Below are 25,418 nucleotides of genomic sequence, written 5' to 3'. Positions count from 1 at the left end.
TTTCTGTAGAATTACGTGTTTACTTTTCCGCAATAAATGAGGGTGTCACAATAATGACCTTGTTTATATTGCCTGTAAGCATAAACTTGGTCCATAGTTGCTCGGCATACAGCAGAATCATGCCCCTCAGCACCACATCTCTCACAAAATTCCACCTGCTGCTCCCAAGAACGGAACATGGTGAATCCTCCTGAAGTACTGCTAATAGGACCTATAGGACCTATCGAAACAACACTAAATAGGAAGGTAAGAACTGCCTCAAGGTACTCAGTCTTCCCTTGAGGCTAAAGACAGACCAAAATATAAACAACTAAAACTAGCGCTACCTCCCCGGCAACGGCGCCAAAATTTGATACCGTCGTTTTAGTATCAAAAATAATATTTATAATTCCGAGCTAAACTAACAGAAGCTAGTGGTAGCACGAGTCGAACCACAGGGAGGAAGGGAATTTCGAGTTGTCTAAATCTGGTCTAAGGTAATGTGTGGTGGGGGTTTAATTGATTTGTTCTATAGCTAAGAGTAATAAAAGACAATAAAATAAATAACGGATTAAACAGATAAAGAAAGGTACTAGGAGGGTCGGTTCACTATAGTTTCGGCGGCAGCATACTAAACAGGTCTAAATCAAAACACATGAGGCGGGAAATAAAGAGGTCCTCTCGGTCCACTCTTAACAAATAGCATCTTTCGATCTCGCTATAAGTCCCTAATATCACTAATACGACTCTCGTCCTGAAAAGTGACTAATCATCTAAACTTTACCTATCTTTCGATCTCAGTATAGTTTAGTCATTTTAATTGGTGATCTAACAACTGTCCCTATCTCTCGATCTAATGGGTCAGTCAAATCCTAAACATTCAACTAGTCGTGTGCACTCGATTCGTCGAATTAAGAATTAAAACAATTAAAACGAAGGTAAACCTCACGTGGTCAGTCGATCGACCATGTATGGCGGTCGATCGACTGACATGCGAATTCAGTCCGTGTTCATTATTTTGCCGCCTACACTATAATTCCCCTACCTCCTAGCACAATTAATTTAGCTACTCATAACGGGAATGATAACAACAATAATATTAAGGAAATAAACAGAAGAATTCATGCTTGGATTAATGGAATAAACAATTAACATAAATGAGAATTGCGGTTTCGGGAAAACTAACTAGCAATTTCTATACTATTAATGCAATAAAGATGAACTGAAATAAGAATAAGGGAATACCGAATTTGCAGAAGAATTGTAACGGAATGATTAAAGACCATAAACGAAAATCCAATGCGAAACAATATCCCGAACCCTAATTATTTGATATTCTAAACTGAATGAAAACTAGATGTAAAAACTTGATAAATTTCTGAATGTTCATGCTGCGTTTTATAGGAAAAGTACGCAGCTATTATTCCTAAACCTAATAACTCATGGGCTTGATAAATCTCGATCTTTTAATTCTCGTATCAGCTCGTGGAGTGGTCGATCGACCATGTGGCTCAGTCGATCGACCAACCTATACTGAACAGTAGCTTCGATCCGTGCTCGGTCGATCGACCACAAGCATCGATCGATCGACCAAGGTTTGTCTGAAGAGTGCATTTACGACGAATTCTGCAGCGCGCACCGATCTTAAAACAGCTGCCATTTCTTCGTTCCTTGGTCAAATCAGGCGTTCTATGCGGCGTTGGAAAGCTAAGAGGATAATGTTTCACCTCCAATTAGAATCACTCGATTATCAGCTCTAGAACTCGAGATATTGCCATCTGAAGCAGGCTGCAATATTGTGAAGTGCTTCTTCGCTTGTTAAACTCGTACGCACCCATGCTTTTGCTATCTTTAGGCCTTTAAACGCGCACCAAGCTCATTCCTCGAGTCAATACTTCATGTCAAATGCAATGTTAATTACTTAGGGACGGATTTGGCTCGATTTCCGCTCAATTCTTCATATTTCTGCAATAATAGACAAAAACACAAAAGTAGAGGAAAATAGGGAAATAACGGCATATATTGCACATTTGAGCTCTGAAATGCGTGTAGAATAAAGTGTGAAACATCATATTTTAGACACGCATCAGAGATGATGGTGGGGAAGGAGTAGAGGATTCCTTTTCTTCAAGAGCATGATAATTGGCACGGATGTGAGCTAAACTATCGGATCTAGAAGAATTTGCTAGCTCTTTCAAATAGTTTAGTCAAAAGTGGAAGGTTCTCTCGGGCTCCGGACCAATAGGAATTGGCTCACCCAAACGAGAAGACCTGCCCATAATACTAAAAACTACAAGAAGATGGTAAGAACGGTCCCAAGGAACAAGTGTTCTCCGAGACAAATAAAAATAAGATAAAACTCAAATCAAAGATAAATATCCTATGCAAGGCTAACAAAAAATAAATGTAGTTAGGGAAGTAGGGGTCAAATAACAGGGAGATGGGAGTTGCTAAACAAGTTGTCATGGAGCGAATTTTATCATCAATTACGATTTGGATGGATGTTTGGTTTGTAAAATTAAGCGATAACCAAGCTGAAATTATAAAAATATAAAGAGGAATCTAGGGATACGGGTTTCACATGTAAACTAGCATAATTATATTGTCTAATGCGGGCATTGTCAAGTCGGTAATTGTCTAAGTCAATGGCACATGCATAAAGATTTATTGATGACTATAAGACGGGTCTTAGAGGCTTTTGATCTTACTAGGTCGCCTTACAACTCAATACTTTGTCTAACATCCTTCCCGGATTTCGGTCTTAAGTCGGAAATTAACAAATATAAACACATAACTTTGGCCACAAATCATAGTTTATCACGGGAAAACAAGCATAAGAGTAGAGATAATAGGATGACAAAACAAACTCAATTCAACAATAAGACATATGCTAATTGTACATGCTACATCCCTTTCCCTAAATATGTAAACTACTGACTCATTATAACAAATAAACTAACTACTAACAAATATATAAAGGGTTGCATAATAACAATATGATAAGCAAGAAATGAAATTGACAAAAGGGAATAGGGAAAAACGAAATACCAATTGCAAAACTTGAATAAAAGAACAAGGAAATGGATGAACAATCTTCTAATACAAACCCAAATCAAATGTAAACTTATTAATCTAAATGTTTATGAGAGAATTATTGTAAAGGAAAGCAAGTTTCTAAACCCTAAAACAAAGTAGAAATGACATAAATAGGATAGGTTTGCGAAATAACAAGCTAGGATTATATAGAGGAGGCAAGAATATAAAGAGGCACTGAGATGTCACTCACCCCAGGTGCCAGGGATCACTGATCTTGATAGGGGTCGTAGCAAAATGGCTTTTGAGCTTTATTTTTGCACTTTTATCACATGCACTTGCAAACCCTATGGCCAGGGGTCATCAACCCCGATAGGGGTCGTGAATATATACTTTTTATCTTATTTTCTTCTCCTTGTTGAGCATAAACATGACCCCAAGGAGTAGGGGTCGAGGCTTGGGGTCGTGGTGTTAGAAATATCGGTATATTTCATCAAGGAAAATTCGGATTATAACGAAATTATGAAATATGAAATTACGAGTCATAATAGAAATTCATAAACAAAAGAATGGAGATTAGAATTAACCTCCGGTCGTAGCACTTTGGCCTAAGAACAAATATCGAGATCGATATTCTCCTAATCGTTGCACCCAAGATGCTCCGAGAAATGCCTTTTTCTTGCTAGAAAGAGAACCCTAATTCCTAATACTTTTTTGGGTTTTGTGATGAGAGTATGGAGTAAAAATCAAGAGAGAAAAATGATCCTCCCTCTTTCCTATTATAACCGTGCAAAAGGAGGAAAAAGGGGAAGATATTTTTTTCTTATTTTTCTCCCTTTTATTTCGTGTAACAACCAAACAAATAAGGAGAAAATCTTCTTATTTTAGGTTTTTATCATATTGTATAAAATGTGTATCATTATCAATTGTCATTTATGTCGTCACGTATTAATAAGTCCACACACAACAGTTTGTAGTCGATTTATTAATACCGGTCTGTCATCATTTATTATGACCATTTCGTATAATATATACATTAACTATAAATATCACATATTTATAAATTGCTAATTAAATATAACCGTTTATGTTTAATTATGAATTAACATCTTAATTCGTTTAAGCTAACATTATATACATTAACTAAATATAACGTTTATATTCAATTTACGAATTAACAATTAATTCGTCTCAGCTGATATTATTTAATTGTATTAAATAATCGACTCATCATCACATTGACTAACCTTTCAGTCAAATTCATGGACTAACCTTTTAGTCATATAAGGAATCAATGTGATTATTTTTTCATATAATCACATCTCTCAAACACATCCTTTAGGTGTGACTTTTAGGGACCAGTTGATCACCACCATCAGTATGATAATAACGCCAAACTTCTAGCAAGCCAACCGTTATTAATAAACGTTAATCAACTGTTAAAATACTAAGTATACCATGTGAACCTATAAGAGATTTATACACGTTATCACACTAACTGTGGAGGACACTAGCTCCAAAAATTTCCCACTTGTCCTCACAAGTGTATGTGCGATAACCGATTCTCATATCCTTAATTTCTCCCATTCAATGTAAAACAATTTGCAAAATCCGTATTCACAAAGGTCGTATTTTACAACTGATCAATATCAAGAGTGGTTTTCCCGACTAGAGAGTAACTTAACTGATAAACGAATCATCATTCGAGCATGGCGATGCATTTCAGTTAGAACTCCTCGAGTGGCCCTGAGAAATGACTAAACCTGATAAAGGATGGATATTTTCTTCAACTCGAATCCTGCAGATACAAGCACAGTATGAAATGACACAGTCAAAACCTGCTTAGCCTCTTGTTACGGTCGACCATGAGAAAGAAACCAAAGTCACCCAAAAACTACCTTAATCTCAAGAGACAGTCGATAGTCAAAAGAATCAACTCTAGGAACACAATGGACGTCCAAACCACGACCTGGCACCGAATGTTTTAAACATTTAGGACTCCATTACATTGTCACAATGTCCTACGAGGTATCGTTATAACTCGCATCTGTGATCTATCAGCCAACCGTTTGACTTATGGCTCGTTGAACCCACCATCAATCAACTTCACAATATAATAGCCAGAGTTATCAGCTCATGTAGGCGATTACGGACAAAAACAAATATAATGTAATTCAGTTCACTTTGTGGCGTTCAATGTTGTCGTACAATCCACATGAAAAACAAAATATGAAATAATACGATGAAGTTATAAATAACATATGAAAAAAAATGTATCGAATCCATAAGCAACTACTACAACTCAGGAACACGTTTAATTCCCATGGAAATAACGTGCCCTTCATGCTTATCATATTTCAATGGTTTAGTGAGAGGATCCGCGATGTTGTCATCCAAAGCAATCTTGTCAATCACTATCTCCTCTTGCTCCACGTAATCACGGATCAAGTGAGCCTTGCGTTCTACATGTCTAGACTTGTTGCTAGGCATAGGCTCCTTAGCCTGGAAGACGGCACCTCTATTGTCACAATAGATGGTGATTGGGTCATTCGAACAAGGAACTATGGTTAGTCCTTGTAAGAATTGACGCATCCATATAGCTTCCTTTGCTGCTTCTGAAGCGGCGTAGTACTCGGATTTAGTAGTAGAATCTGCTACAACTTCCTGTTTGGAACTTTTCCAGCTGACCGCAGCACTATTAAGAGTAAAGACAAATCCAGGCAGAGATTTTGAATCATCTCGATCCGTTTGGAAACTAGCATCTGCGTAACCGATTGCACATAGCTTAGTATCTCCTCCATAAGTCAATGCCCAATCCTTAGTTCTCCGTAGGTACTTAAGGACATTTTTAACAGCCATCCAGTGTGTTTCACCTGGATTGTTTTGGTACCGACTCATCATACTTAATGCATATGCGACGTCTGGACGTGTGCATATCATGGCATACATGATTGATCCTATGGCTGATGCATAAAGAACGCGACTCATGCGTTCAACCCCTTATGGTGTCTTGGGTGACTGAGACTTGCTCAAATGCATCCCAGAAGTCATTGGAAGGTCCCCCTTCTTGGAGTTGGTCATGCTGAACCTTTCAAGAATCTTATCTAAATAAGACTCCTGACTCAGTGATAACATCCGTCGTGATCTATCTCGATATATACGGATTCCCAATATGCGTTGTGCCTCACCCAGATCTTTCATCTGGAAATGGTTCTTCAACCATCCTTTTACCGAAGATAAGAGAGGAATGTCATTCCCGATCAAGAGTATGTCATCGACATACAATATCAAGAAAACAATCTTCCTCCCACTCGACTTGACATATAAGCATGGTTCCTCGACCGATCGAGTGAAACCATACTCTTTTATCACCTGGTCAAAACGATGATTCCAACTCCGAGAAGCTTGCTTAAGTCCATAAATGGAACATTTAAGCTTGCACACTTTCTTAGGATTTTCAGGCTCTATGAAACCTTCGGGTTGTACCATGTACAATTCCTCCTCCAAATAACCGTTTAATAAGGCGGTTTTCACATCCATCTGCCAAATTTCATAGTCATGAAAAGCGGCCATCGCTAAGATTATCCGAATGGAACGCAGCATAACTACGGCTGCAAAAATTTAATCATAATGTAATCCGTGCACTTGAGTGAAACCTTTTGCCACTAGTGGTGCCTTATAGGTATCTGGTTGCCCTTCTACAGAATGCTTTATTTTGTAAAGCCATTTGCACTGAAGAGGACGTACCTTGTTAGGTAAATCAACAAGATCTCATACGTCATTCTCATACATGGAGTCTATCTCGGATCGCATGGCTTTAAGCCATAGCTTAGAGTCGGAACAGGTCATGGCACCTTTATAGGGTGCGGGTTCATTACTCTCTAGGAGCAAAACGTCATTTTCCTCGACCATACCAATGTATCTGTCTAGAGGATTAGAGACTCAACCCGACCTCCTAGGTTCCTGAGGAATATTAACCGTATCATAAGTTGAAGGATCATCTTCTTCCATCTGTTCCTCGGTTGTTGGTTCTTGAATCTCCGACAGCTCGAAGGTTCTATTAATTGACTTGTTCTCGAGAAACTCTCTCTCTAAGAACTTTGCACTAGCCGCAACAAAAACTCGATGTTCGGTAGGCGAATAGTAGTAATGACAAAACATTCCTTTTGGATAACCAATAAAGTATGTCTTGTCCGATCGCGGGCCAAGCTTATCTTCGTGTCTCCACTTGACATAAGCCTCGCAACCCCAAACCCGAATAAAGGACAAGTTAGGGACCGTTCCCTTCCATATCTCATACGGAGTCTTGTCGACAGCTTTAGACGGACTTCGGTTAAGTATAAGAGCAGCTGACAAAAGAGCAAAACCCCATAATGAATCAGGTACTACCGTGTGACTCATCATGGATCGAACCATATCAAGTAGTGTTCGATTTCTCCATTTGGACACACCATTTAATTGAGGTGTTCCAGGTGGAGTTAATTGTAAAACTATTCCACAGCCTTTAAGGTGTTGATCAAACTCATTTGAAAGATATTCGCCACCACGATCTGAACGGAGTGCTTTAACCTTTCTTCCCAGTCGGTTCTCAACCTTATTCTGGTATTCCTTGAATTTTTTAAAAGACTCACTTTTATGCTTCATTAAGTAGACATATCCGTATCTACTTAAATCATCCGTGAAAGTGATAAAATATCTATAGCCGTCTCTTGCAGTGATTGACATAGGTCCATATACATCAGTATGTATGAGTCATAATATATCATTAGCGCAGTTCCAACACCTTTGAAGGAAATTCGAGTCATTTTGCCGATAAGACGTAATTCACACGTGCCAAATGATGAGAAATCAAATGTGGAGATAGTCCCATTCTCAATGAGTTTCTTTACACGTTTTTCATTTATGTGTCCCATTCGACAATGCCATAGATAAGTTTGATCTTTGTCACCAACCTTTAATTTCTTATTATTCACATGTAATATATCTGTGGTATGATCTAAGATATAAATTCCATTCATGGAAACTGCTTTGCCATAAACCATTTCATTAAAAGAGAAAATACAGCTATTGTCCTTTATAGAAAATGAAAAACCGTCTTTATCAACTATGGAATCATAAATAATATTCTTATATAAACTGGGTACATAGTAACAGTTATATAAATATAACTCAAAACCACTCGGGAGCTGGATTACGTATGTTCCCATTGAGACTGCAACAACTCTTGCTTCATTCCCTACTCGTAGGTCCACATCACCCTTTGCGAGGGGTGTGATGTTTTTTAGGCCCTGGAAATGATTATACATATGAAAACCACAACCAGTATCAAGTACCCAAGTTCCGAAACTTGCATGGTTTATCTCAATCATATGAATATAAGATGACATACCAACAAGAGTGACGCGGCATGCTTTTATGTCCTCACGGTACACGGGACAGTTCCTCCTCCAATGCCCAGTCTTGTGACAATGGTGGCACTCAACGTTACCGCCCTTGCACTTTGCCTTGCCTTGTGAGCCACTAGTCTCACCAGGCCCACTCTTACCGTTTCCTGACTTCTTAAACTTTGGCTTTCCTACAGTTAGGTCGCCGTGAGCTTTGCCCTTACTCTTATTTTTATTGGAAATCATGAGAACATCTTGCTTCATGCTCCCACTCAATTTCATATCCTTCTTGGTCTATACGAGAAGTGAGTGTAGGTCATGAGGACTTTTCTTCATGTCATTCATGTAGTAATTAGCCCTGAAAAGGGCAAAACCATCATGAAGTGAATGAAGCATACAGTCAATGACTATGCTCTCACTGATTTTGCAATCAAGTGCCTCCAGTTTCTCGACATTCTCAATCATGTCAAGAATGTGTGGGGTAACCGGTTGGCCCTTCTGGAGTTTCGCCTCAAAGAAGCGACAGGTATGCTCATAAGTAACGATTCTCGGTGCTTTTGAGAACTCATTAGTGAGCGTGGTGAAAATCTTGTTTGCACCTTGGGCAATGAAGCGTCTTTGCAAATTGGTTTCCATTGCAAAAATGAGTACGTTCTTTATCGCACCCGCTTCCATGACGAAGTCACTATAAGCAAGTGACTCGTTAGCTCTTGCATTGGGGCCTGGGTTTGGCGGTTTTGGCTCAGTCAAGTACTTGAGCTTACCGTCAGCAATGGCAACATTCCGTAATGATGTCTCCCAGTCCGAAAAGTTGGACCCGTCATTCTTTAGTCGTGGGGACTGATTCATGTGGTCCATGAAAGTTTTGAGCCTGGACTCGCGTGCAAGTGTGGCACTTGGCATAGGGATATCATTTTTTCCAGCAATTTGTTGTAAGCAGATTATCAATAAAATACGAATTCTACACTGCGAAAAGAAGAAGAAACACATAATAAGCATACTCATCGTTATGATTTAAGTCTAATGCAAAACTGCTATCATGCGAAGACTCAAGCATCTATACAATTGACCTCCCTCAAGAATTATATAAATGATCCCAAGACTCAATTATCTGTAAATTGATAACCCAACCTCTTGGCTAATTCTATTTTTAGAATTCTTGGTTGATAAATTTCTGTAAATTCTATCTATAGTCCATCATAATATCAAGAAACTCTTCGGATTATAATGTTGAGGTAAATAAGTCAACACAAACTACTTACCCAACGTAGAAGGGGTCATATGGAAAGTAAGGTCATATATGCCTACCGACGAAGAAGGGATTCACAGTTGTTTGGCCTATAAAGACTAGTCTCAATTTTAGTTTTAGAGGAAGATCCCGTCAACTTTATTTTAATACATTTTAAGTGAACTAATATCTAGCATGCGAGAATGAATAAACTAAGATGATGGCTTAAAATAGTGTGACATATTTATGTCCATGATAACTAACATCCAAACTATATGAGTTAATTTTCATGCATATAAGTAGGTGGTTTGGTTTAGGCGGAATATGATGCACTAATTATCATGCGAAGAAAAACAACAAGAATGGAAAAACGTAAAACAAAACCAAAGTCCTAGTGTGGCCTATCTACCAAAATGAACATAAATACAACTTTGTAATCCTTCCTATGACCCGAGAAGCTTGTCTTGATGTTCTATATTGGTCCATGTAGCGGGAGTGAGCAATCCAATCTCCATCTTTAGTCTTCTCAAAATTATAATAAATAAATTACAAAATAAACCTATTTACATTGTAATTTCAAAAACATAATACTAAAGAAAACCAAAGGAGATTCGAGATCACAAAATTACATCAAGATTATGTTTCCATCATTACGAAAACATAATCAACTAAGGCCACACTAGGTAATACCAAATTACAACCGATTACAAAAATACGTAAATAAACCATTCAACAATTCATACAACTAAATAAAATGCATCAACAATAAATTAACGGTTTTTTCCCATGGTACCCTCGAATTTTGACGGATTACACATGGTACCCCTCCTTTTAGATTTCTACATATGGTACCCTTGTGTTTACCTTTTTCCTTCCCAGAATGCCCTTTGCCAAAGTTCCGTCATCACTCCGTTACTTATTTGACAAATGACCTTTTTTTTTTGTTATTTAATACACTAATCCCTCATATTATACCCTAAACTAACTTTAATATCTAAATCCTCAAACCACCCATTATCATCATTTTCTTCTTAACTGCCGCCACCTGCCCTGCCCGCGTTGACCACCATGTCGGCGCCACCATGCCGACATCGTTGAACCAGTCCACAACCCACCACTGCCGCCTCTCTCCTCTTTCCCTCCCACCAATCCGTTAAAACAAATAAAATCAGCTACCATTAAAACCACCACCATTTCCACCCTTATCAACCCTAAATCCCCAAATCGATTACAATCATCTTCAATCAGCATTCATCTTCTTCTTAAATGCCGCCATCTGCCCCTCCCTCGTTGACCACCACACCACCAGCACGCCGACGCCACCACACCGCCACCACCTTGCCGACGTCGTCAAACCAATCCAAGGCCCACCAGTGCCGCCTCTCTCCTATTTCCCTCCTCTCTCATTACGCACTTCATCCACATGACAACATCGTGACCACCATGTCGTGACCACCAAAATCGAAACCCACCGCACCACCGCACCACCTCCTCCTCCTTTTCGCATTTCTTCTTCCTTTTATCCTTTCTTCTTCCACCTGCCGTCGACTCTCCTTTTTTCAAATCTGGTGGTTGATGTTGTGTGAGTTGGTGTTGTTGTTGTTATTATTGTTGGCGGTTGGTGGTGGTTGTTGTTGGCCGGTGTGGGCAGTGGTGATCGAAGATGATGATGATGGTGGTTGATATGGTGGTAGGTTAAAGTGAAGGTAATTTTATAGAAGATGATGGTAATGGATTAACAAGGATTGTATGTATTATTAATTAGTGTATTAAATAACAAAATAAAAGGGTCATTAGTCAAAAGACTAACGGAGTGATGACGGAAGTTTGATAATGGGCATTCTGGGAAAGAAAAAGGTAAACATAGGGGTACCATATGTAGAAACTGAAAATGAGGGGTACCATGTGTAATCCGCCAAAGTTCGAGGGTACCATGGGAAAAAACCGATAAATTAATCATTCAAGACATAATTCCTTAATTATGTAGAGTAATTTATCCAAACCACCAATTATAAAATGATCAAAATTATGTGACAATTCCTCAATTACTCACAATAATTCCAATCTTAATACACATTAACTTGTAATATGAATTAATCTAACATCATTTTAAACCACTTTAAAATAATTGGGTATCTAAAATCTGTGAACCTTTTCACAACAACCAATCATACATTTTAGATATAATGTATAATAATTATTGGCCAATACACAACACAAAAAAAAAAAAAACCAAATTTTTTTTTTAATTGCTCTCGGCATTCTGCCAAAAAAATTAGAAAAACAGTTTTTTTTTTTCTCGAAAACAACCCCTTTTATGTGAACAAATTTTTTTAATGTTGCTACTATAACAAGATTGGCATAATCATCAACGTTTAATTTAAACATAGATCCAAACTAGATGATTCAATATAACCTCTTAAAATGAATAACTAAATTATGATTAAATCGATTATATGAATATTTGATTCATCACAATTGATTTGAACATTATTAAATTAATGAATCATGATTCTTAAACAACAATTTAAAAACCATGTATGCCAAAACTATATAGCAAAAACAAATGAACATCATCAATAAAAACAATTTCCATTTACATTTCAATTTAATTCTTATTAAAACAAAACATCTACAAATTTATCATATTATCATCTTAACATATTAAAACAACAATATCAATAAATCAAAATGGAAACAAGGCATCAAAAACAAAAAAAAACATCTCGGCAAAAAAAAAATTGATACGGCCGAAATTTTTTTTAAAATTTTTTTTTTTTCTTTTAATCCATTTATGAAAATCATATAAAATAATTTCGTGGCCTACGCTCTGTTACCACTTGTTAGAAATATTGGTATATTTCATCAAGGAAAATTCGGATTATAACGAAATTATGAAATATGAAATTACGAGTCATAAACGAAATTCATAAACAAAAGAATAGAGATTAGAATTAACCTCTAGTCCTAGCAATTTGGCCTAAGAACAAATATCGAGATCGATATTCTCCTAATCGTTGCACCCAAGATGCTCCGAGAAATGCCTTTTTCTTGCTAGAAAGAGAACCCTAATTCCTAATATTTTTTAGGGTTTGTGATGAGAATATGGAGTAAAAATCAAGAGAGAAAAATGATCCTCCCTCTTTCCTATTATAACCGTGCAAAAGGAGGAAAAAGGGGAAGATATTTCTTTCTTATTTTTCTCCCCTTTATTTCGTGTAACAAGCAAACAAATAAGGAGAAAATCTTCTTATTTTAGGTTGTTATCATATTGTATAAAATGTATATCATTATCAATTGTCATTTATGTCGTCACGTATTAATAAGTCCACACACAACAGTTTGTAGTCGATTTATTAATACCGGTATGTCATCATTTATTATGACAATTTCGTATAATATATACATTAACTATAAATATCGCATATTTATAATTTGCTAATTAAATATAACCGTTTATGTTTAATTACGAATTAACATCTTAATTCGTTTAAGCTAACATTATATAAATTAATTAAATATAACAGTTTATATTCAATTTACGAATTAACAATTAATTCGTCTCAGCTGATATTATATAATTGTATTAAATAATCGACTCATCATCACATTGACTAACCTTTTAGTCAAATTCATGGACTAACCTTTTAGTCATATAAGGCGTCAATGTGATTATATTTTCATATAATCACATCTCTCAAACACAACCTTTAGGTGTGACTTTTAGGGACCAGTTGATCACCGCCATCAGTATGATAATAACGTCAAACTTCTAGCAAGTCAACCGTTATTAATAAACGTTAATCAACTGATAAAATACTAAGTATACCCTGTGAACCTATAAGAGATTTATACATGTTATCACACTAACTGTAGAGGACACTAGCTCCAACACGGGGACGGTTTTGACAACGAATAGCAAAATTGTCGTAACTTATGCATACGAGCTCAGAATGCCTTGAAACTTGTTCCTCTTGACTCGTAACTCTCTTAGGACCTTGGCACGCCATCCTAGGCCTCAATACTCATCACACTTAGCTTTCCCTTGCTCAGGATTCCTCCAAGTGATGGGATTTAACGTAGAAACAACTCAAATCCTACAATTGACATTAAAACACGAGAAATACTACAAAGGCGACATTAACTCATAAACCACTCTAAAGAGTGAATAATGAACATTAAATTGAGCTAAATGTGGGAGGAAAAGTATATATAAAATGGACCTATCAGAGTGTTTAGTCCCTACCTTGATCAGTTTGTAGTCGTCTTTATTGATGACATTTCGGTGTATTTTAAGACGGAAGATGAACATGAGAAACACCCGAGGATTGTTTTGCAAACCTTAAGGGATAATAATTTATATGCTAAGTTGAGCAAGTGTGAATTTTAGTTGCAAAAATTTGCTTTTCAAGGACATGTTGTGACTAAGGAGGGAGTAGCTGTAGATCCGAGTAAGATTGAGACAGTGTCTAAGTAGGAGAGTCCGAAAAGAGTAGTTGATATTAGGAGGTTTCTTGGTTTGGTTGGTTACTATAGGAGATTTGTAAAAGATCTCTCTAAGGGAGCTAAGACCTTTACTGCTTTGATGAGGAAGGAGAATAGGTTTAAATGGGATGAGAGTTGTGAGACGGCTTTTCTAACCTTAAAGGAGAGCTTGACCACAGCTCATATCCCACCTTTACCTGAAGGGAGTGAAAATTTTTAGGTGTATACCGATGCTTTGAAGAATGGGTTAGGTTGTGTGTTAATGCAAAGGGGAAAGGTAATAGCTTATGCTTCAAGGCAACTGAAACCATATGAAGAAAATTACCCTACTCATGATCTGAAACTGGGAGCTGTTGTTTTTGCCTTAAAGGTCAGGAGACATTCTTTTTATGGAGCTACTTTCAAGGTATTTTCGGATCACAAGAGTCTTAAATATATTTACACCTAGAAAGAGTTGAATATGAGACAGAGGAGTTGGATTAAGTTGATTAGGGAATATGATATAGAAATTGTCTATCATGAAGGAACGGCAAATGTGGTAACAGATGCACTGAGTAGGAAGTCAATACACACTTTGTGCACTGTTATGTCACGTGTGAAATTGCAGGAGGATATGGTAAAAATGGGCATTTATGTAATCAAGAAGGGCGATTCAGTGGTGGATTTGACTGTGGAGCCGGAGTTGTATACAGAAATCAGGGAGAAGCAAGATGAGGATGCGAGGTTTGCCAGATGGCAGACAACAGTGGATAGTGGGGCGACGTCACGGTTTTCCGTGCATTCCGACAGGAGTTTGAGGTTTGATGGGAGGTGGTGTGTGATAGATGATGAGGATCTTAAAAGGTAAATTTTGTCTGAGGCGCATAATACACCATACTCTGTGCATCCTTGAGTGGATAAGTTATATAAAGACTTAAAGTAGACTTTCTGGTTGCCAGGGATGAAAGAAGTTGTTGAATCTGACTTGTCAGAGGGTGAAACATGAGCATAAGAGGGCGCAGGGTAAAGTGCAGTCATTGGAAGTGCCAGAATAGAAGTGGGAAAACATTTCCATGGATTTTATTATTCGGTTGCCTAGAACTCAAAAAGGCAATAATATGATTTAGGTGATTGTGGACCATTTGACTAAGTCAGATCACTTTATTCCAATGAAAGATACTTTTGGTATGGCGGAGTTGGCTAAGGCTTATAGAAAGAATGTGGTAAAACTTCATGGTGTACTAAAATATATTATTTTTTACCGTGATTCGAGGTTTTTTTTTTTTAATTATGGCAGGAGTTTCAAGCTTCATTGGGGACGTAGTTGAAGATGAGCACAACATTTCATCCAGCTACTGATGGGCACACGGAGAACACTATTTAAACACTAGAGGATAAGCTGAGAGCTTGTGTGATGGAGTTCAGTGGATCATGGGAGGTGAGGTTCGGTTTAATTGAGTTCTCATATAATAATAGCTACCATGCTAGCATTGTCATGACACCTTTTGAGGCACTATATGGAAGGAAGTACAGGAGTCCTGTGTGTTGGGATGATAAATCTGATGCGATTGTGTTGGGACCTGATGAGATGATTCAGGAAATGGTGGAGCAAGTTCAATTAATTCTGTAGAAGATGAGAGCTGCGCAGGATAGGCAAAAGAGTTATGCTGATTTGAGAAGAAGTGGCATTGAGTTTGCTGTAGGGGACAAGATGTTGTTGAAAGTGTCTCCTATGAAGGGAGTGATGAGTTATGGGAAGAGAGGGAACCTCAGTCAGATGTTTAATGGGCCTTATGAGATTCTAGACATAGTTGGAGAGATAGCATACCGTCTTACACTACCTCCAGCTTTGGACATAGTCCATAATGTGTTCCATGTTTCTCAGTTGAGGAAGTATGTGAGTGATCCTACTCATGTGTTAGAGCCTAAAACTGTCGTAATAGATGAACAATTATCGTATGTGGAGAAGCATATTCAGATTTTGGATAGGAAGGTGAGGAAGACTGGAAATGGTGAGACTGTTTTGGTTAAGGTGATATGGTCTAACCACAATGTGGAGGAAGCTACTTGGGAGGCTGAAGCTATTATAAAAGAGAAGTATCCTCATCTTTTTATCTAGGTATGTTGGTTACGGGAACGTAACCCTTTCTTTTAGGGGGTAGAATATAATACCGTAATATTTTTGAAACATCTGACCTTTTATTCGATATTTTAGTTGGTTATTTTGGCATTCGGATTGAGTAGTGTGATGAACTTCGTGACGAAGTTCTTTTTAAGAAGAGAAGACTGTAATAACCCCTATTTTTTGTCATGGTCAAAGGGTAAGTCAACGGTAAGATATGTTTTATTAAATTATAATTACAATATTTATATTCACGGAGTTAAATTATAAGACGGAATGAATAAAAAAAAAATTATGGGAGACGGAGGTTGGGATGTGTGGAGTGTAGTATATGGGGTGGTAGGTGTTTTCTAATGAATGCATTATCACATAAATAAAAAAAAATAAAAATAATATAAGAAGGGACCTTCCTAGAACCTTCCTACCTACTGCCTTTACTATTATAAATACTAACCCATCTCTACATCTTATATCTAATTGTCATATAAAACCTCACACATAAATTGAGAGAGAATTTAAGTGAGAAAAAGAGAGTTAAGGAGGATTGTGTTCATCTTACAACCATCTAAAGATCTAAAGGTAAGAATTTATGAAACCGTCTTATAAACTAATTCCTTGTATTTTAATCACCGTTGACCACCACATTTACCCGTGACCACCGTTGACCTCGACGCATTGCTGCCGTTGACGTGACCACCATCGTTGACCGCTGGTTTAACCAAGCCTTGACTGTCGTGTGGGAGCTGTTGACCACCATGTGGTGGTGGTGGTTGGGACACGGTTTGGAGGAGTTTGGCCGTGAATGATGGTGTTTGTGAGTAATTCATGTTGGGTAGTTTACATCTTATAATTATAATTAAGATCCTTTAGTAATTATTGGTAATTTTTGATTAATTTAGGTGGAGGATTTGTGGAAGAGCCTCATTGAATTCTTAATTTCTTGGTTTGTGAGATTGCTTAAAAGGTAGGATAACTACTCAATCTTAATCCTTTTGATTGTTAATTACTTGATTTACTATAATTGGATATATACTCGTCATCTTAGGATGAATTGTGTTATAACTGAGACAGTGTTATAAGATGGGTTATGTGTTATGTAATCTTATGACGGAGTTGCATATTTTATTACTGTTGGGATATTAATTGTTGGAACTGGTATATTGCTAGATTTATTTGTGGATACCTCAGTCTCGTACTAGGATGAGTTTTGGATACTCAGCCTTGTGTTGGGACGATGGATACCTCGACTAGGAATTGGCGGGATGACAGAGTACGGCTTGCCTCAGTCGTGGACTGAGATGGTTTACAGTTATTATTATTGCAGTTATTATTCTTCTGTTGTTAATATTCTATTGCAAGAGTACCTTTTTCATTGTTGGTTTTATTGTTTAGTTATTCTACTCAACCATTAGTTTACGTGTTTGTCTTTCTGTCAAAATAAAATTGATGCTTGCTTTAATTGATGGCGTCCTGTAATGAGCCATTTCATATTTCTGGTTAAATGGGGAGCAGATTAATTTATAGGTCGGATTTTTAGTAAATTGTTGATAGCTGGATGCTTGGGTTTTGGGACGCGAGATGGCTTATCACCTGGAGTCTAGTTTATCACATTTACCACTTAATTATAATTGAACTTTATTTATTCTTTCCGCTGTGTTGTAATAAACTATTTACTCGGTTTTGATTCAGTTGTAATAAGACCAGTTAAGATAGTTTAAGACAGTTTATCGTATTTATTAAAGTACGTGTGACATTGTTCGTCTTTTATAGTTACTACCTCAGGCAACTGAGATGGTAGCAGTTCTATTTATCTGAGAATGTCTTGATAAAGGCTCTTAGATAAATGGGGGTGTTATAGGATATCCGGTTTTACTCAGTCCTAACCATTGGTGATGCCCATGGTTCTTTTTTTTTTCCATTTTCCCATACTTAGCCAATTTTTCTCACTTTTCATGCTTCATTTCTTCACTTCATCACCTTGAGTTGGTAACCTACACACTAACACACACATTAATCTATCTTAACATGACATTAATGATAAATTGCTAGTTATGCCATTTAATAAAAAATGCAATTAACTAAAATGTGATTTAATTTAAAATGCAAATACGATAATTAAAATGCAATAATTAAAAAGCGATAATTAAATTGCAATTACACTACAGGCAAGGAATTAAAATGCAAAGGGATAGTCTGTACAAGTGTGCGGTTTATTTAACATCGATGGCTCAACATAGTGATGATTTTTTATTAATTGTCATAAACGAGATCGATAAGGTGTAATGTTTCCACCTCACCAACTTCAACTCCTACATGATAAAGTTTGAGTCTTTGTCCATTCACTTTGAGAACTTTCCCAATATTGAGACACTTGATATCAATTGCTCCATAAGTAAACACCTTGACCACTTCATAAGGTCTCATCCACCTGGATCGTAATTTACCGGAAAAGTGGCGATGTCGGTTTTGAAAAGGCAAGACTTTTTGTCCCACTTCAAATGTCTTGCGAGAAATCATGTTATCATGCCAAGCTTGAGTCTTTGCCTTGTAAATTGCTGCATTCTTATAGGCATTATTGAGGATCTCATCATTGCAAACCTGCTTCATCTATTTTTGCAAATTAAACATATGCCCTATGCTCTACTTCCACGGGAAAATGACAAGGGTTCCCAATATCAAGCGATAAAGAGACATACAAATCGGGGTTTTGTATGCCGTCCTATACGCCCACAAGGCATCTTCCAACCTACCGCTCCAATCCTTTCTATCGGGATTGACGGTGTTCTCCAGTATGGCTTTGATCTCCAATGACATTGTTGCAAAAATGCGTGCCTCAGTCATATATCAATGCCTTGGGAAATCTAAAGCGGGAAATGATGTTAGACTTGATGAACTCACTAGCTACTTTTGCATCATCGGTCTTGGTGATTTTGGCCTCCACCCACTTAGAGACATAATCCACCACTAAAAGGTTGTAAGTATACCCACAAGACATTAGAAACGGTCCCATGAAGTCGATGCCCCAATCATCAAATATTTCACAATAAAGCATCGGGTTTTGTGGTATTTATCTTCTCTTTGAAATATTGCCAACTCGTTGGCATCTATCACAAGCTTTCACTAGGGTGTGTGGATCTCTAAAAAGTGTTGGCCAAAACAAACCACACTCCAACACTTTCTTAGCCGTTTTCTTGGCTCCATAGTGGTCCCTACATGCATATTTGTGACAAAACCGAAGAATAGACATGTTTTCAGTATCCGACACAGACTTTCTTAATACTTAATCGGCACAATACTTCCACAAAATAGGAATCATTGCACACATAACACTTGGAATTACTCTTGATCTTTTCCTTTTGAGAGCGAGAAAAACCCGTAAGAAGATTGTGTAAGACCTATAGTTAACTATATAGGCGAACCAAGGTTCAATTTTTGACAAGGTAAGAAGTGTTTAATCCGGAAAGGTCTCCTTGATTGGCACTTGATATGCCAATTGGGAGCCTTTTAGGTAGATCTTACTTAGAGGATCTGCCACCGTGTTGGTGGAGCCCTTCTTGTCCTTAATTTCAATGTCAAACTTACTCAAGAGTATGACCCGTCAGAATTCCTTCTTGAATACTAGATGCCTCAATACCATGCTGCTACTAAAAAATAGGTATTTAACGGCGCTTAAAATGTATTTTTTACGGCGCTAAATAGCGTCGTAAGGGGTTATACCGACGCTATCAAAAACGTTGGTTTTGCCTGTGCTGCTAATACCTATTGCGATGCTTATTGCTTGCGTCGGTATAGTAAGCAAATAGTGTCGGTACTTTGTTGCACTCAAATACCAGCTCTTTTATGCAATATACAATTAATAACGCTTATAAAAGTGCCTTGATCTGTGTGCTCGTATTCTTCTGATTGAAAACATTTGTGCATTATTACAAAAATATATAATACTCCTGAAATTCAATATAAACACCTTTCTTATTAACATATTTGTTGTCAAATACAAGCAATTAATAATGCTTATGTACAATTCTTGGATATATATATATATATATATATATATATATATATATATATATATATATATATATATATATATATAGAATCAGGATCTGTACGAACCAAATTATGGTGCGAATCGTATTTAACCGACTTAAAAACCAAAAGAAACACACGCGCTATTTATCACTCACGCACTCCACTATTTTTATCATGTACTTTCTTACACTCGACAACCACAAAACACTCGCCTCTCTCTTTCCTCTCTACAGATCCACACAACACACTAATCCTTGATCTTCCTTTATTCATCTAATACCGCCTGCCTGACGCCATCACCGGCCAACCTGACGTCGACCACCTTACAAGGTCGGCGATCTCCAGCGACCTCCGACGTATTCTTGTTTCCCAGCAACCCATTTTACAACGTCTCTTTTCTAAATTGTATTTTTTTAGGTAAATTTATGGAAAAAAATTATTAGAAATGCTAGATCTGTTAATTTATCAGCGGAATTTCGAAATATTAAGAGCATTTTTTGGAATTTCAGGAGGTATTTTTTGGAATGCAGGAGGTGGTCATGGTTGGCGATTGGTGCAGGTCTGGTGATGGGGAAAAAAGGTTGTTCATAATCAACTCGATTTGTTTCGACATGATCATTATTGCGTTTGAATTTATTATTTCTCCTTATTTTTTTGGTAGATCTATGATTTTAAACCCAAAGTTTTAACAAAAATGAGTAGATCTGAGATGATTATGGGCGAAAAAAGGTTGTGCTTATGGAGGTGGTCGACTGATTTGGTTATGGGCCAAAGAAAAGTTGGAGGTGGTTCCGTTACTGCTAATTTTCAGCATTCTTCATTTTTCTGTATCAATTTTTCAGAGAAAAAGGAAGCAATTTTTACGGTAAAAAAACAGTGAATTTCGTAGATTTTTTACTTCTTTTTATCATCAATGAGTTTACTCAGTTGGGTTTTTCTGTCAAGTGATAATTTCTTAGATTAAAGCAGCAATTTTTCATCTGGGTATTTGATTTAGAGTAGGTGGTTTAATTTTCATGTTTTTTTTTGGATTATATTTGCTTTATTATGCGTACCAATTTTGGAATTTTGGTTTATAGTTGATTGTTTTGCTTGATTATGAGTTTTCTTGAGTTAGTTTGACCGTTTTATGGTGTTCATTGGTTCAATATATAAGTCTCTGACACGTTTTTGTGATATATTTAGTGAGAGACCGTCTCTCACGAGTTTTTGTGACTGTATCGAGGTTCAATTGTCTAGTTGTGGATCTTTTCTTGTATTATGAACTGGGTAATGCTTGCTTGATATTATCTAATGTTGGGATAATGATTGTTTTCTTGTTTTTGTTTTGTGAATTGTCATAGTTTGATTTTGTAAGTGTATATAGCTATTCTTTGAAGAGGATTAGTGGATCGGGACGGAAAAATGTTGTCCAAATCGTATTCGAATTTGCTAGATTTACTATAAGGTGATTTTCGAACTATGAAATTGGAGAACAAGGGGCTCTCTAGATTAATGAAGGTGGGGAATGTTAATGAACTTGAGACCGAGAGACCCAAAGTCTATCGAAGTGTTCCAAGGAGGATCGAGTTCGTATCGCACGTAAGAGGAATGATGATGAGGATGCCAAGGAGGAGCTTTACTCTCTTGTTACCGTTCTTTGAGGTCCCCCCGGTGATGGCTTGAAGGGTTTGGGTACCAAGGTTATTGATGACGATGAATGAGTGCAGATTTTATTGGTGGCGCGGCAGTGGTGGTGGTGGTAGTTATGGTGGTGGAAGTTGTGGTGGCAGCGGTGTCGTTATCAGTGCTAGTGGCGGTGGTTGGGGCATGGTGGTGGCATTGGATACATAAAATACCACCCCAGATACACACCGTATTAATACCGGATACATGTGTATCCGGCAGTATAACCATGTGTATCTGGTATTAATACGATGTGTATCCGGAAGTATGAACGTGTGTATCCAGAAGTATTATAATGTGTATCTGGCATTAATGTCATGTGTATCCGCAAAAATTATAAATGTATCCGTAAAAAATAAAAAACGTATCCGAGAGTTAGTGTTAAAACTTGTAACAATTTACACAAAGTGTATCCGCTAATAATATAAAATGTATCCGGAAATAGTACAAAATGTATCTAGGAGTTAGTCTTAAACCTTCCAAAAAAAATAGTGTTAAAAAAAGTGTAAAAGTGCATCTAGAATTGTAGTGTAGAAAAAGTGTATCTAGATATGTTATAAGATGCATCTGAATGAGAGGTGTATATGGTAAGTAGATAAAGTGTACCTGAAAAAAAAAAAAAAAAAAAAAAAAAAAAAAAAAAAACAACTGCCTAGTTAAGGTAGTTCGTACGGTTCGTACGTTAAGGCAGTTCGTACCTTAACCCGCCCCTATATATATATATATACATATATATATAATTAGGATCACATGAGTCCACCCTATCTTTTTGAGTCCGTGAGTCCAGCGAAACAATATGACAAGTTATACTAAACAATATCACGCGTCATATTAAACAATATCACTCTTGCTGAACCAGATTCGCCCTCTGTTATTAACTTCTTTTCTCATACTTTTTCTTACACCCATCAGTGCTAGGTCGGAGCTCCAACAAATACCATCATCCTCACGCACTTTCCCGCCGGTGAGTCGATTTTGGCGGCGTGTTTACCGGAGTTATTGCATATTACTTCTTTTATATTTTTTCCTCTCTTGTTCTCTTCTTTATATTTGCCTATTTCCTTCATCGTCGGCGATGAGACCACTAATTTAACAGCGGCGGCGTTGTTCTTTTATGAAGGTTAATGGAAGAAGGATCGTTGATTGTATGTTAGTGAGGTGTGGTAGCGATGGTCGTGAGACGGACTTGTGCGCCGTGATGGTGGTTGTTGTGGAGGTGAACGTGTGGTGGTGGGTCGTGGGTGGTGGTTGTTGGGGAGGTGAAGGGGTGGTGGTGGGCCGTGGGTGGTTGGTGTCGATAATTAGTGTCACTGACTATAGTTTTAAGCCTTCTTTTTACTGTTTTCGTTGTATATTTTGCGTGATATTGTTCAGTATAAGCAGTGATATTGTTTCGTGTAGTGTTTGATATTCTTGTGTATAGGCTGTGATACATAAGTGGACTCACGGGACTCAAATATTTAGGTGGACTCACCGGATCTTGCCTCTATATATATATTTATATTGTTCTTCGATATATCTATACACTTCTAATTACAAACCCTAATCAAAGGATAAGGCATATCATAACATGAATGATTGTTTAACATCTTTTACTGCATAGCCCGGACTTGTGCATTTGCAATACTGTACTTGTTTATCTCACGAGCCAAATCTGCAATATGAAGTAAAGGAAAAAAGTTAGTACAACTACTGATGAAGGTTACCAATCACTCGTATATCAGTTTTCCAAAGAACGGAAGAAGGCTATACAATTCATTGAAAGAATTACAGCAGCGACATTTTTTAACAATTAACATTCTACAAAAATCAAAACATGGAGAAATATAGCACAAACAACATCAAAAACATAGACAAGATTCGTTTTTCTATCCTAAAAAGGATAAACGCAAAGAGCTGGGAGATCAACTTATGAATAACACACATTTACAAGAATTAACTCAAGAAGCCATGTAGCTATACCTGTGCTTCATTGTAGTCAAGGAGGTATGAACATAAACTAGTTGGGTAGCATGAACTCATAAGCCATAGCTAAAGTTTCTCCTACAGCTGCCCATCAACATCTTCATCGACACTTTCACGATCTGTCAAACTTCATAGATAGTTTAACATAATATATTAAAGTATAAAAAGAGTAAATGGCTAATAAACATAAATTTAAACAGATCTTTATAAATAATGACAAGAGCAAACAACCTACCTTTCAAAAGACGAAATCATTGTATATGCAAATATCTCTTCATTAATTTCCTCTGCCCATGGTTCTATCAGTTGGGTTTGAAAACATACATACAGTATGGTTCCTGTTTATCAACACAAACATATCATCACAATTACCATAATTCACATATAATCAATGTCAGTAGCGATGTATCATGCCATCTTTAAGTGGAATTGCATAATAAGAAATATACTCCCTCCGTCCCGGTCAACTATTATCCTTTGGTTTTGGCACAAAGACCAAGAAAAGAGGGGGCCTATTATAAGATGACAAATGGACCAAATTTAGTGTGAAAGATCAAATTGATCATCAAATGCAATCTTAAAATAAAAAGAACAACAATTGACTAAGACACTAAATAACCGGGATAGATGGAGTATTCATTTACTTTTTACATTTAAATATGTATACCCAAATCAAGTAAAATTAAAAAGCAATTATGATGATAAATGCAAACTCTCATGAACTCGTATAATCAAAATGATAATTACAGAAGAAAAAAGCAATGGAGATACCAATATATGCTTCTTCATTCATGTCACTACCCAAGTCAGCAAAAATTGAGGTGTTGAAACAGATCTACAAAAGTTTATTCTCATATTATACTAAAGTAGTCTACTTCACCCAATCAAAATTTACATCTCAATTAATAGAAAATGCCTAAACAATGTCAAAGTAGTGGAATTAATTCAATTAATTGCATAATGAAAACCTAAAGTTTGAATCTTTGTTTAAGACTAGTATTTATATTCAATTTGAAACATAGAAGAGGAATGAAATTTGTAAATAATTTCCAGGAAAAATAAACCATAATTTTCAATTTTCAATGAGAAAACTAAGAAACATTAAGAATTCAATAGATCTAGATCATACCTTGTTCACTGTGGAGTTTTGATTGATTCCAATCGTGCGTTTTCTAAGGATGAAGAACACATGAAGGGTTTTTTTAGGGTGGGTATGGGTAGACTGGTAGAGAGACATAAGCGGGGAGTGAATTTATCAATTTATGCTAGAGTTTCGGTGGAGACGCTATTTGAGAGCGCCTTATTTTTGGTGGTTTTTTTTTATTTTTCAGCACTTTTATTAAACAATAGGTCTTGGTATATACGGGTGGGGCGAACAGACGGGTAAAGACCTCTAATAAAATGGGTAGAGGAGACAAGGTGGGGCACCCCCCATGTGCTTCCCACTTTATGGCAAATGGGTATTTTGTGAGGGAAAGTGGTATCTGTCTATACGCATAGACGGATAGTGTCCGTCTATAATGAAAATTTGTGTTTTTTAATAGCTTCG

The 25,418-nt window shown here is 36.9% G+C and overlaps 2 protein-coding genes and 2 long non-coding RNA genes across 4 annotated transcripts; 2 read left to right on the top strand and 2 right to left on the bottom strand.

Annotated features, from left to right (window-relative positions):
• Positions 1-15,721: 15,721 nt before the first annotated feature.
• LOC141632213 (uncharacterized) lies at positions 15,722-16,207 on the top strand. The gene has a single exon (XM_074444777.1). It carries the CDS (start codon positions 15,722-15,724, stop codon positions 16,205-16,207), a length of 486 nt encoding a protein of 161 aa, XP_074300878.1.
• A 489-nt stretch (positions 16,208-16,696) lies between these two features.
• LOC141626250 (uncharacterized) lies at positions 16,697-17,731 on the top strand. The gene is made up of 2 exons (XR_012535861.1): positions 16,697-16,789; positions 17,110-17,731. It is a non-coding gene; the product is annotated as an uncharacterized LOC141626250 (long non-coding RNA).
• A 729-nt stretch (positions 17,732-18,460) lies between these two features.
• On the bottom strand, positions 18,461-19,024 carry LOC141632211 (uncharacterized). The gene is made up of 2 exons (XM_074444776.1): positions 18,926-19,024; positions 18,461-18,817 (listed from the first exon to the last, which is right to left on the bottom strand). The coding sequence occupies exons 1-2, from the start codon at positions 19,022-19,024 to the stop codon at positions 18,461-18,463; spliced, it is 456 nt and encodes a 151-aa protein (XP_074300877.1).
• Positions 19,025-23,338: 4,314 nt separating this feature from the next.
• On the bottom strand, positions 23,339-25,191 carry LOC141626249 (uncharacterized). The gene is made up of 4 exons (XR_012535860.1): positions 24,999-25,191; positions 24,105-24,207; positions 23,867-23,996; positions 23,339-23,558 (listed from the first exon to the last, which is right to left on the bottom strand). It is a non-coding gene; the product is annotated as an uncharacterized LOC141626249 (long non-coding RNA).
• Positions 25,192-25,418: the final 227 nt, after the last annotated feature.

Source organism: Silene latifolia, chromosome Y (assembly GCF_048544455.1).
Source record: "Silene latifolia isolate original U9 population chromosome Y, ASM4854445v1, whole genome shotgun sequence".
NCBI classification, from domain to species: Eukaryota; Viridiplantae; Streptophyta; class Magnoliopsida; order Caryophyllales; family Caryophyllaceae; genus Silene; species Silene latifolia.
The sequence above is the reverse complement of the archived record's forward strand: the minus strand, read 5'-3'. Positions and strand labels throughout refer to the sequence as shown.

Bases quoted from the DNA above. Each gene is read 5' to 3' on its own strand.
- LOC141632213 (XM_074444777.1), top strand. From the start codon at position 15,722: ATGAGAGCTGCGCAGGATAGGCAAAAGAGTTATGCTGATTTGAGAAGA.
- LOC141632211 (XM_074444776.1), bottom strand. From the start codon at position 19,024: ATGTCATTGGAGATCAAAGCCATACTGGAGAACACCGTCAATCCCGAT. The intron at 18,818-18,925 runs GCATACAAAACC...TTGCAAAAATAG, and splicing joins CCTTGTGGGCGTATAGGACG to ATGAAGCAGGTTTGCAATGA.